This window comes from Aulonocara sp. 'chitande type north' Nkhata Bay, linkage group LG14, assembly GCF_057382095.1.
Source record: "Aulonocara sp. 'chitande type north' Nkhata Bay isolate Kocher_YH1m ecotype deep benthic linkage group LG14, A_spYH_male_GT1.1, whole genome shotgun sequence".
NCBI classification, from domain to species: domain Eukaryota; kingdom Metazoa; phylum Chordata; class Actinopteri; order Cichliformes; family Cichlidae; genus Aulonocara; species Aulonocara sp. 'chitande type north' Nkhata Bay.
Window position 1 is genome coordinate 32165858 of NC_141357.1, and position 12497 is coordinate 32178354.

A 12497-nucleotide genomic window follows, 5' to 3' on the forward strand; every position below is an offset into this window, starting at 1 on the left:
TTTAAAAAAGAAAAAAATATATATCTACATATCATCTATCCCAAGCTTTCATTAATATACTGAAACTGTGACTTCCAGTTCCATATTGTCAATTCATTGTCCAACTAGGTTTTCTGTACTGGTATGAGACTGATAAAAATGACCCGTTTAATATTTCAGACACTGTCATACAATTTCAGACACTGACAGAACAGGTAGAGGCGGAAATATTCTTTGAGATCCCTTAGAAGGTGAAACTGAAGCAGCATTGGTTTATTTGGATTTCCTGAGTGGTGATGCACAATTAGAGGAGCCTTTCATAGAAGAGGAGGTAGGCTTGGCAGCTCTGGACTTTACTCTCACTCACAGGTTGAACGCTTGTGTCGCTGATGTGGAACCAGGATCCTCTGGATGGCTCTGCATCTCCTGAAGGGAAACGATGAGTTTATACATTTCATTTTTAGAAGTGTTTATCCTATTAACGGTCAAGCCAGAGTACACCCACCGTCTGTAAGTCCATTGGATGAGGGCTGAGGGCACTCGGGCCGCACTTTCACATAGGCCGTGTAATGACCTGACCTCATTGTTCCACTGTGCTCTACGATGCCATACAAACCGTATAAGATCTGACTATGTCCCTCTGGTATATTCTGTTTCAAAACAACTAGTGGTTAGTGCTTCTACATTTAATTCACTTATAGCCGTCTTTGTACAGTATAATAAAACATGTTACTTCCCATACTTACCTTGCATTTGACTGCACAGAAGGGAGCTAGATCCAGTATCATAGGAAAGGTGACATGTCTATTCACCTTACAAATACTGTAGCCATTCTACAGGTAAAAAACATCATTAAAATCCAAATAGTGATTTCTTGATTGCCTTACCATAAAGGGTTCAATGTTCTTTAAAGCTTGGCTCATAACTCTGTGATAAAAACCTTAGCTGACAGCGAACTGGATCAGTGCAGAGCATACCTGTTGAAATCTCTTTAAATGAAGAGTAAGGACTGAAGGTGGAGAGGAGATAAGGATTTGCTTCAAGGCATCAGTGTAGATATTCTTCTTGGATCCTAAACACAGCACAAAAAAGACAGTGGGTTTTAGTCGATCCCTAAACTATGTATAAAGAAAGTTTAATAATGGTATTAGAAAAGAAAATTACACATTTGTGATACTTCACTATGTAAAATTGCATGTGCATAGACATGCAAAGGACATTAAATAGCAGACTAAGTACTAAGTACTGATGTGGAAGCATTTTAAATACCTCCAGACTTGTTGTTCCCCAGCTGCCGTTTGGTGCAGGTGACACAAAGTAAACTGTTGTTTTGCGTGAGGGTTTCTACTTCTGTGAATTGAAAAAGGCACGACTGCACTGAACACTCCTGTTTCTCTGGGATTGTCCTGACAGCCATCGTGTGGAAGGCCAGCTCTGGATCTTGGTTTATTACTGTATATTCCTTAGTCTCCATCACTCCATCTTCACTCTCCATGCTTTGTTCCATTGCGTCAGTGTCTTCTATAAAGGCATCATCCAAGGTTACTTTACTCATTTTCCTCACCAGCTGTGTGTCTTCCTCTTCTGTCTTGTCTTCTTCATGACCCATGTTAGCCATTTCATTGCATACGGTGCTGTCCTTTGAGTGCTGTTCCACTGATAAGGCAGTAAACCGGTTGCTGACTGATGAGTCAGGGTCACTCGCTGAATCCTCATCCTCTTCTTTTTCCTGCTCCACCTGCACTGCGTTGCAGGGCTTTTGGTCCTCTTCAGACACACTGACTGGAGCAGGATGTTGTGAATCTTCTTCAAGTGTTTCATTATCAGTGTTTTCCCTGTCCTTTGACTCTGCTGTAGCATCTGTGTGTTCGCTCTCAGCCTGGCTGGGAGAGGTGAGACTGTCCAAAGTGGCTCTACCCTCAAGCTTCTGCTGTCTTTTTTGATGCTGAAAGTCGAGATGGATTAATTTGGATTAATTAATGAATTAAGTTTAAGAAAAAAGAAACTTCCTTCAGTATGCATTCACTGACACACCTTTGCCTGCTTCTTTGCTTGCTTCTTGGCTTTCTTCTGCTGGTACTTGCTGCCAGCCCCAGTGGGAATGTCATCATTCCCACTAGTCCGAACAGGGCTGCTGCTGTCATCCTGGCTTGAAGCACTGGTCTTCTTTTTTTGGTTCTTCTTTCTATATGCCTATAGGATGCCACAATAGGGAACAATAACTGATACAGACATTAACAAATAACTACTCAAGTAACTATCAAAAAAAAAAAAAAAAAAAGCAAAACAAATGCCTGCTTTACCTCATCAGAAACAGGAAGGGAAAGATCTAAAAACATCTCTGTGACCACAGAAACCTGTAAGGATGAACAAGTGGATATTTTTAGAGTGACATCATCAGGATATATTCTCTTACTTACTTTCTGGTCTTCATACATACCGTTCTACACTGCTGACACATAATAGTGCTGGTAATTTCACCACCAAAAACTTGGTCAACAAAGTTTTTTAGAAATCCATTTTTCTCATACTCTGAAAGAAGAAATTAAACGTCAGAGCCACATTTCTCAAAGAAAAGCTACTGTGCAAAAACTTTAGCAACGTACTTTTATTTAACACTGATTAATAATACATAGCAGCATTACTTGCCTTTTAGTAGCGTTTTCAGCTCTCCATCTGTGCCTTCTCTAGATTGTTTCAATGTGTCCATTATTCCTGAGCTTATTCTCTGTTAACACAGATACAACCGTAATATTCAAAAGATGAAAGATACCTTTGATTAACCACAAGATGGAGACATCCATTCTTCACAAAACCTTAATTTTAGGGCCTTTACCCTTAAAATTTGCTCCTGTTAAAACCTCTGCACACAGAAAATTAACCAACTGTCTGAGAAGAAGAATTATAAGGTCATTAAATAGGACACAGAAAATGTTTTTAAAACACAATTTCTTACATTTAATGCCGCCACATAAAACAACTCACTACAGCAGTGTTCTGCTGTCAAACCAATCTATTGCAATGTAACATATAGCCCTCTGAAGAGCCACAGTTCTCATTTTAGTAGAAATCTATCAGACTTAAATATGGGGAGATCAGTTTCAAACTCAGTACACACATTGTGCTCCTCGGCTCTCATGCCATCCAACAGGTAGCGCAGCAACTCCTGGCTATCTTGCTGCTGAAATCCTTTGAACCTGGCAGCCCTGCACAGATAAGATGAATGATGAGCCACGCTTGCACTAATGCTGGGAGCTATACTTTTAAGCACATTTTAAAGTTGACTTTTAACATAAAACTATAGTCATTCTTACTTTCTACAAACTTGTGTGAACAGCTCCCGTGGTGTTACTACACTCTTCTTCGATTCCTGAATCTCACAGAGTAGGTGATACATAGCCAAAGTTAGAGATCCGGGACCGTCTAACTGCACTTCTATAGGCTCCTGTCATCATAATAAAGAAAGTTAGTTATAAATAGTAATGAGTAGAGGAACATAACTACTCTATTAAGTGGGGAAAACACACCAGATCTAAGGAAGCACCGGGTTTAATGTTGAGACTTTTCTCTTCTGTCACTTTGTTGAGAGTCTGTTTTAAGAGTTGTGTTTGAGACAGATTCTGGAAAAGAAAACGATAGCAATCAGTAATAACTCTCACTGAACTCAAGACCGGCATCCTGTAAGGATCAGTCTTACCTGGATGACTGCATTGAAAAAGCAGGTGTTTCCCAGATTGCTCAGACCCTTTACTGAAACACCACAATGCTCTTCAGTTGTGCTCTTCTTCTGAGATTTCCCAACAGTCTCTTTCTTTGTGTTTTTCTTTTGGTGATCCCCGTTTTCTTTGTTTTCCTTGTCCTCATTTTCATCTTCTTTTACAGTCTCCGCCTTCTGTTTAGCTTCCATCAAGGCATCTTCCTCCTTGACCCCTAAAGAAAGCAAACAGGGTTGACATGGTTAGAAGCAGTCTAATGTATGTGCGTGTTAGACTTCCCCAGTGGTACCTACGTTTCTGTGGTCGTTTTATAGAATCTGAAGATGTTTGCTTTTTCAGGTTGGTTACTAGCTGAGCCAAATGCCCTGTTCTGGAGTAATGGACTTCATCATCACATATATAACACCTGCGAAAAACCAAAAACATATTATTCTTATTTCAAACTTGATGTAGAGGCCTATGATTAGCAAAACAACATAAAATGCTCACCACACACTAAAGTTGTCCAAGCTGACCACCAAGCAGTGTGGATCAGACCGGGGAGTTTCATAATGTTTGATGGCATGCTGATTCTCAGAATTCCGTCCACATCCCTAGTGGAAAAGACGCATTTAGAAAAAATGCACGCCATTTTAAACCCAATGACAAATAGTTACAAAAAAAAAAAACCTCACTCTATGGCCGCATTTCAAGCACATCCACAATCCTGTTTCTTCTTCTTCCTCAGCCTCCTGTGGCAGATGGTTGTTGATATTTTCTTTATTTTCTTCCTGCTTACAATCCTGACAACTCGTCCAATCTGAGGTACCAGAAAGTTTCTTGAGAAGAGTTTGGTCTGTTCCCTTCTTAATATGCCTACAGGATGGAACTGGGACAATAAAGATTTAAATGAAAAGGAAGTCTCACACTAGGCTTTCCACAGGTTGTTGCATGACATGAAAGATGATGAAATATTCTTTACCTGTCAGGTCAAGCTCATCATCCTCCTTGGAGGTCTTGTCCTTTCCCCTCTTCTTTCCCATTTTCACCTTTAGAGATGGGAATCGAACACAGCACTCAAGTGAAACAGAAGGCTAGCTTTGGCTAATACCTACATGAGATTATAATGCTGCTAATAGAGTTCAGTGACGGCAAATTCTGTTAAAAAACACACACACAATAAGAAATATATCGTTAAATTTAATCATCACCCTCATGGGCCATTCAACTTACTGTGACAAACCGAGCCTAAAACCCTAATCGTCTTCAGTTTCGTTTACTTTCTATTCCTGACTTCTCTAATTCGGACATAATTACGTTAGACTGTTGACTGGAGAAATAAATCGCGAGCTTTAGTGTAAATACGTTGATTCGTAAAGTTTAGAACACGCAAAAATAACTCCAGTGATTTGGCAGGAAAAAAAATCCCAGCTGACACATGCAAAGGAACAAAATGTGATGGGGCCGCTGTTTCTGCTGCCGTGTGTTTCCTGCGTGCGTCGGCCAAAAGAGTCCGAGTTCAAACAAAACTTCATTATTAGACGTTGCGGGACACTAGACAGTGGTAAACTGCCTCTGTATGTCTATACTGTATACATAAAAATACTATTTTGTTTTCAGATTTCATACTGTTCTGTAACGAAATCAATTTTAGAGGCTGGTTTACGGCCGGAAACATGGTATGTGTTAGCATAAGTGAGTCATATTTTTGGACGTACCAGAAAACGGTGTAACTGGTAACTTTTTAAATGAACATTAGAAAAGATTGACTATTTTAGTTCTCGACTAAAGCAGCATGTCTTACTTGGAGTGGGCTGAGTCTCAGCTTGCAGAGATAGAGCTGCTAACCAGCATGTTCCCCACCGTGGAGGAGCTGGAGTTCACTGACCAGCTGGCACTAGCCGAGCTCAGGGACTACGTGGAGGGCTCAGCTTCAACAGGCGGCCCTCCACCGTCCAGACCCCAGTTTCTCATCAAACAAAAGCTGGACTCTGCGAACACAGAGGGGGTAACTAATCTGTCATTATATATAATTTTTTTTAAAAATCATTATTTAGTTTAATTTCTCATGTTTTTTCCCCATACAGACGGTGTTCATTCTGTCCTGTGCTTACCCATCTGAATATCCTAGTGTGTTACCAGAAATAACAGTCCGGTAAGCGATTATCCTCATTTGAACTCCTAACATAAAGGAAAATAGTTAGGGAGCTCACTCAGGAGAGTCTCACCTGCCTGTGTACAGACTTGTTGAAAAAAACGAGAGAGAGCGAAAACAATAGTATAGTGAATAGAATACTAGTGGCCCAGGTTTTTCTACCATATAGGAAGCGCAGCCTGGATGAGCACAGATAGCATTCACAGTGTTGCCTTTAAATATAGTTTTGAATGAAAGAAAATTTAATTTGTGTAACAATAACACAGCCACAGCAGTAAGTGGAAGAAACAGTGCCTCTAATTTGTTTAAAGTGTATCATTAGTCACTATAATTAATAGCGCTGAACCTCCTGAAGCTGTGCTGTCATTGCTCCCAGATATGGAAATTCCCAGTGCCAAGTGACCTTAAATGTTCTTTGAAACCTTCTTAGAACATGTGTTATTCTTGCTTCAGGTGTTCTGGTCTCAGTAGGGCCCAGCAGACACAGCTCCAGGCACTTCTTAATGCATACCTCATGGGAAACTGCCAGGGGGAAATATGTGTGCTCTCTGCTGTTGAATGGGTGAAAGACAACCTCCAGCTTTTTATTGATAAGAGCTTATTAGAAGCCCCAGGTCCTAAGAAGGAGTCTGCCTCACCTCGGATGCCTGAAGTGTTCAGCCGGCTGTGGATCTACAGTCACCACATTTACAACAAGTCGAAAAGGAAGAACATCTTGGATTGGTCAAAGGAGCTGGGCCTGTCAGGATTTAGCATGCCTGGGAAACCTGGTATTGTGTGTGTGGAAGGTCCTCAATCTGCCTGCGAGGATTTCTGGTCCAGGTACCTTGCCTGTTGATTTGGGTTTTTTGGGGATGACTTAATCACAGCCAGAAGCCTGCTGAGGTGTCAGGTTTAATATTTTTCCAATCTTATTCCCCTATTTCACAGAGTGAAGGTTTTGACATGGAAGAAGATCATGATTCGACACAGAGAGGATATTTCCCTTGATTGTCAGAGTGAGGACAGCAGGCTTGTTGAACATATAGACTCCCTGCGCAAATTTACAGGCTTTGAAGAAGCAATGTTTGACCCCCATGGAAACAGAGGCAATCACATGGACCTTGGGCAGCTCTACCAGTTCTTGAATGAGAAAGGCTGTTGTGAAGTCTTTCAGATGTATTTTGGCATTGAAGGGAGGTAGTAGTCAGACCGAGATAATGGATGTACATAGTTTTTGTACCGGTGCCTTGTCACTGAAATTACTTATTCTGAAAATAACTTTTAAATGAAATGGGAATGGAATAAGCTGATAAAATGAAACAAATTAACTAACTAACTTTTTGAGTTTCAAAGTTGTCATACCTGCAAAATTCACTGGAATAAAAAGCAGAAAGAACATTTCTGCAATTTTGAGGAACAGTTTTCATTTCTTTCTTCTTCTTTTTTTTAATAGGCACATTTTATCAAAAGAAGGAAGAAAAAAGATGTTTATCTGAGAGTTTCCTCAAGGACTTTAGTTATATTTGCAATTTTAATACTCCTGCATATCACGAATTGCCCCAGGTGTTTCTTTTCTGAAATGGCACCAGTGTGTTATTACTACGGGGCTATTATAGGATTTTCAGGTTTGATAACATTTTAATAATTGAACAACATTGTCAACAAAATGCTGGATATCTGTTTTTTTAAATCTGTTGATTTTCTTTTTATGAATTATAGATATCATAAGCATGGAAATTCTTTCTCCAATTTTCTTTGAATGATTAGTTGTTAGATAAATTATGCGTTGCTGTGGATTATACACTGGCAATTAAAACGTGTGGTTATTTATCATTAATCTTAATTTCTCCCCCACCAAGCCTTGGATGAAAAAAAACAAACAAGTTCTCTTTGTTGATTCCCCTCTGGAGTTGTGTCTAACGTATTATGATATAAATGGATATTCTTGATTTTCTTTTTTTGATGCAAAGTGCACTCCTTAGATACAGCCTTTAAAAGGTATCAATTCACCATTTTTATCACATAATAATAAAGAAATACAGAAGAATGTAAAGTCTTCAAACGAGTCTGAACACAGAGTAATTTAATTTAGGAAGTTAGATTGCCAAAGTTATATTACCAGTGAGACATGTACTTTTAGTAATTCCTGTGATTAATTTAGTATTAAAACTAACAATAAAAGGTATGATTAAGTCTGGTTCAGTGCACAGTTCTACGCTGAAAGGAAATAATACAAATTGAAGACAAAGTTGATGTTTAGATCCATGCAGATTGCACTTGCAGACTCTGTTGGTCTACACTGTCCAGCAGATGGCAGCATAACATAATTAAATTGGGGAAACATGGAAACAGTAATATCTTAACTTCCTAAACATGTTTAAAATCCTAACTTCTGTCTAAAAGCATGAGAAAAAAAGCTGGAATAGTAAAGCAATAATTTGGATTAATTGGTGTTCACTTGTTACTTATGTGAAAACTGACTACTGTGATTTACAAGCTCAGACAGTATGGAGTGCTGTAAAAACGGAGGGGTTGTATCTGCATTTGAACACAAATTAAAGCAGCCAAAACATCACAAAGTCCTTTACAATCTCCATTTGTGATTTTTTCCAAATAACATTTGAAATATTATGTGTTGAACAGATACTAAATCTAGAGGCAGCCACGAGCAGGAGTTCCTCACCTTGATTTTAGTCCCAAGCCTCCATTGTCCTGTGAGATGCTGGTTCATTTTACAGTCTTTGTGCTGCTTCTTTTGACATTCCCTTTTCTGCCCCTGCTGATTTTATGGGTTCTTTTGTTCTTACAGTGTATATTCACTCTTGTCAGAGGTCTATTGGAACAAGGACTTCTGACTTTTATCTTCAAAGTCTCATCAGAGAGCCCTTCTGTTTCTTCGTTGAAGAGAGCTTGACTTCCAGATGCATTCACATCATCTGATTCCTCAGGATCCTCAGTAGAATACTGTAAATCAGAAGAAGTGACCCCATCCAGATCCACATTATACATCTCTGGGTCTAATAATCCTTCATTAGTTAGCGCCTCTATATGAAGGTCTCTGCACTGAATCATTCAGCGGGGATGTGCATCATTACTATACTCTGTAAAGTTATGACTAATGATGTAAATCACATCACAGCAGCTTTGATAAAGGACTGAATCATGGAGTATGGACTGCAAATTACTGTAAGAAGCAGTCATGTTTCAATAAAGTAATTTGGTTTTCATGTTAAAAGTAGACTCATAGAACAGCAGATGACATATCCTAAAAACTGACCTGAAAATGTGCTAATTCTAAGGAAATTAGTCAATAAATGCTTGATTTATGGCTAAATAGAAAGCTTTGTATGGTTACTGTCAGACACTGTAAGTGTCCTTTCCCACTTATTCCTTGAATAGGTGAGCTGACGAATGGTGCTTGTGATGTTCCAGCACGTGATCGCGACATGTGACAATGACTGCTGTTCTAAAGTCATGATAAATTTATGCCTTGAAATATGAATGCCAAAGTGTGAAATGGCTCCATACCGTAGTTATGCCTGCTCCATCAGAGGTTAATTGGTTTCTACCTGCAAGCTGAACCTCAGTAAATGTATTTGTAATAGTTCATTGTTACAATTAAGATATTAGGGAGTGGAAAACTGTTATTGACCTGTACTGCAGCTCTAGTGCAAATCATTAATACATGTTCACAGAGTCAATACTAACTTCCTTCTTGCTGTAAGTAACCTGTAGATTCCTTACCTTTTTACCTACTGGTAGATAGAGAGAGCAGTCCAGTGATTACTAAAGAATAAGAAAGCATAAATAGAAGCACAAATAATATTTTTTACATAAAAAATATTAAGCATGGTCTTTTTATTGAGTAAAATGATCCATTAATCAGAATCATCTAAGTCTTTGGTTATAGTATCTGGTGGGACCCCGTTTGCAACTGAATGTAACTGTGGATCAGCACGAGCTTAAAGGAATTTTAGCCTGTCTCTTGTACAGAGCAGCTTCATCTTATATGTTAGTAGGTTTCCTCACATGAACTGCTTGCTTCATGTCCTTCCATAACACTTCTGTTTGGTTAAGGTCAGGACTTTGAGTTGGCTGCTCCAGAACATTAACTTTATTCCTCTTTAAGCATTCCTTGGGAGACTGAATTGCATGGGTCGGTGTCTTGCTGCGTGACCCACTTTCTCTTGAGATTTGATTCACAGTGGTGCAATCCAGATCTTACTGTTTCGTCAATGATGTCCAGTCATCCTAGCCCACACTGTGATTCTACTACAACTGGATTTTCCTGTCTTCAGACACTTCTCGAAGTTCAAATTTGGTCATATTCATCAGCAAACTATTGTTCCAACAGTCCTCTGGTTGTCCCATGTGATCCTTAATAAGTAGAGAATGGCAGCAATGTTCTCCTTGCTCCCATGCACACAATTTCTGTTTACTGTTCTCCTCCTAGCCAATGTGAAAGAGGCCTTTAGTTTAATAGAGCAGGATTTCTCAGTGTTTTGGCGACTGGGCACCAAGTTAAGGATCCAGCATTTGGTTGAGGGCTGGATGGGAAAAATGCACATCTCAAACCAAATAACAAAGCTGACATTTCTTAGTATTTAGTATTTATTTATTTATTGTCATTGTCAAGAACAATGAAATTGCGTTTGGGGCTTCCATACAACCCCAAAAAAAGAAGAAAATAATAAATACCCCTTAAAACCCAAGTGTACATATTTAACCCAGTTTGACTCCAATGCAATAAGACAATCCTTAGCAATAATGTTCGTAGAAATTCAGACAAAGACCTGAGAAACATGACAAAATACAACAATGCAACCCATTCAATATTATTGTACTGTGAGATATGATATCAGATATGATAGTTATCTATTTAAGAAAGAGGGGGGGGGGGGGGGGGGGCAGGAGGGGGAAGAGAATAAAGATATGATGCACCAATGCAGACCAGTTCATTGCTATTAAGAAGTTGGATATGGTTATTGTCCGTGAGAGGGGGGCAGAGAGTTCAGGAGCCTCACAGCCTGTGGATACAGGCTGTTGGCCAGTCTGGATGTTCTGGCCTGTATAGACCTGTACCTTCTCCCTGAGGGCAGCAGATGGAAAAGGTGGCGCGCAGGGTGATGTTGGTCCCGCAGGATACTGTGCACCCTCCTCAGACAGCGAGTGGGGAAGATATCACTGATCTCTGGCAGACTTGTTCCAATAATTCTGCCAGCTTCTTTCACCACCCGCTGGAGTGCTTGCTGATCGGCCTTGGTGCAGCTGGGGAACCACACTAGAAATCCATACGTCAGAACGCTGCTGATGGCATAGTTGTAGAAGTTCAACATCAGAGATCTGGGAATGTGTGCGCTCCGCAGTCTCCTCAGGTAGTAGAGGCGCTGTTGGGCCTTCCGTACAACTGAGGTGATATGGTTGCCCCAGGACAGGTCCTCGGTCACAGTTACCCCCAAGAATTTAAAACTGCTCACCCTCTCCACCGCCTCACTGCCAATGAAGAGAGGCAGATGGTTGTTATGACCCCTCTTCCGGAAATCTACAATGATCTCCTTGGTCTTTTTGGTGTTTAAGACCAAGTTATTGTCGTGGCACCATGACTCTAGTTGTTGCACCTCTGTCCTATAGTTTGTCTCATCATTGTTGGATATAAGTCCGAGCACTGTAGTGTCATCTGCAAACTTAACAATGAGATTGGACGCGCAGGAGGAAATACAGTCATGGGTGAAGAGAGTGTATAGCAGAGGGCTCAGAACACACCCCTGAGGGGCACCGGTGTTGACCACAAGGGTGGAAGAGGTGTTCTTACCCACTCTGACACTCTGTCTACGGTTAGTGAGGAAGTCCACAATCCAGTTGCACAGAGAGGAGTTAAGTCCCAGCTGGTGGAGTTTGGGACGGAGTTTGTATGGCCGGATGGTATTAAAAGCCGAGCTGTAGTCTACAAAGAGGAGCCGTGCATAGGTGTTCCTGTGTTCCAAGTGCTTCAGTAATGTGTGCAGCACTGTGGCGATCGCATCCTCGGTTGACCGGTTCTCCCTGTATGCAAACTGGTGCGAGTCCAGGGATGGTGGAAAAGCAGCTCTGATGTGTTTAATGACCAGTCTCTCCAGGCATTTGGCGGGAATGGGGGTGAGTGCCACAGGTCTGAAATCGTTCAGACATGTGACATTTGACTGTTTTGGGATGGGAACGATGGTTGCTGCTTTGAAACAGGATGGTACCAGTGAACAGGACAACGAGGTGTTATATATAGAGGTGAAGACGTCCGCCAGGTCCGCAGCACAGTCTTTTAGCACCCGGCCCAGCACTCCATCCGGCCCGGCCGCCTTCCTGGTGTTAATGCTCCGGAACACACGCCTCAGCTCATGAGTGCTCAGGACCGGAGCAGGGTCGGTTGAGGGGAGAGGGGACAGGACAGGGTCGGTGTTCTCCCTGTCAAAACGGGCATAAAAGAGATTTAGATCCTCAGCCAAAACAGCTAAAACAGGTGTTAGAAGGAGGGCTTTCATACAACTTCAAGTAATGTAATTGCTGTCATATCAAAGGATCATGGTTTATGTAGGAAATGTAACTCTTGTTACATCTTATTCCATATATTGGAATATGAAATAAGTTTAGTAACCACCTATGTCTGTAATACTGAGCTTTTGTAATCTCTGTGTGAATTTAACTGCTATTCA

At 40.6% G+C, this 12497-nt stretch overlaps 2 protein-coding genes across 3 annotated transcripts; one reads left to right on the forward strand and one right to left on the reverse strand.

Moving 5' to 3' along the window:
* Window positions 1-15: 15 nt before the first annotated feature.
* On the reverse strand, window positions 16-5831 carry usp16 (ubiquitin specific peptidase 16). Of its 2 annotated transcripts, XM_086262113.1 has the most exons (19): window positions 5789-5831; window positions 5479-5665; window positions 4657-4723; window positions 4370-4563; window positions 4185-4288; window positions 3989-4101; window positions 3677-3909; window positions 3507-3599; window positions 3294-3424; window positions 3098-3185; window positions 2629-2707; window positions 2420-2511; window positions 2283-2336; window positions 2014-2172; window positions 1249-1924; window positions 957-1051; window positions 726-812; window positions 485-629; window positions 16-405 (listed from the first exon to the last, which is right to left on the reverse strand). In XM_086262113.1, exons 3-19 carry the CDS (start codon window positions 4715-4717, stop codon window positions 284-286), a joined length of 2526 nt encoding a protein of 841 aa, XP_086118239.1. In that variant the 5' UTR covers window positions 4718-4723; window positions 5479-5665; window positions 5789-5831; the 3' UTR covers window positions 16-283. The 2 variants fall into 2 exon arrangements, with proteins under 2 accessions (XP_086118239.1, XP_086118237.1); XM_086262111.1 differs by lacking the exons at window positions 5479-5665; window positions 5789-5831 and adding an exon at window positions 4908-5176 and having other exon boundaries at window positions 17-405.
* rwdd2b (RWD domain containing 2B) lies at window positions 5466-8404 on the forward strand. Its single transcript, XM_086262116.1, has 4 exons — window positions 5466-5682; window positions 5762-5829; window positions 6283-6651; window positions 6760-8404. Exons 1-4 carry the CDS (start codon window positions 5470-5472, stop codon window positions 7010-7012), a joined length of 903 nt encoding a protein of 300 aa, XP_086118242.1. The 5' UTR covers window positions 5466-5469; the 3' UTR covers window positions 7013-8404.
* Window positions 8405-12497: the final 4093 nt, after the last annotated feature.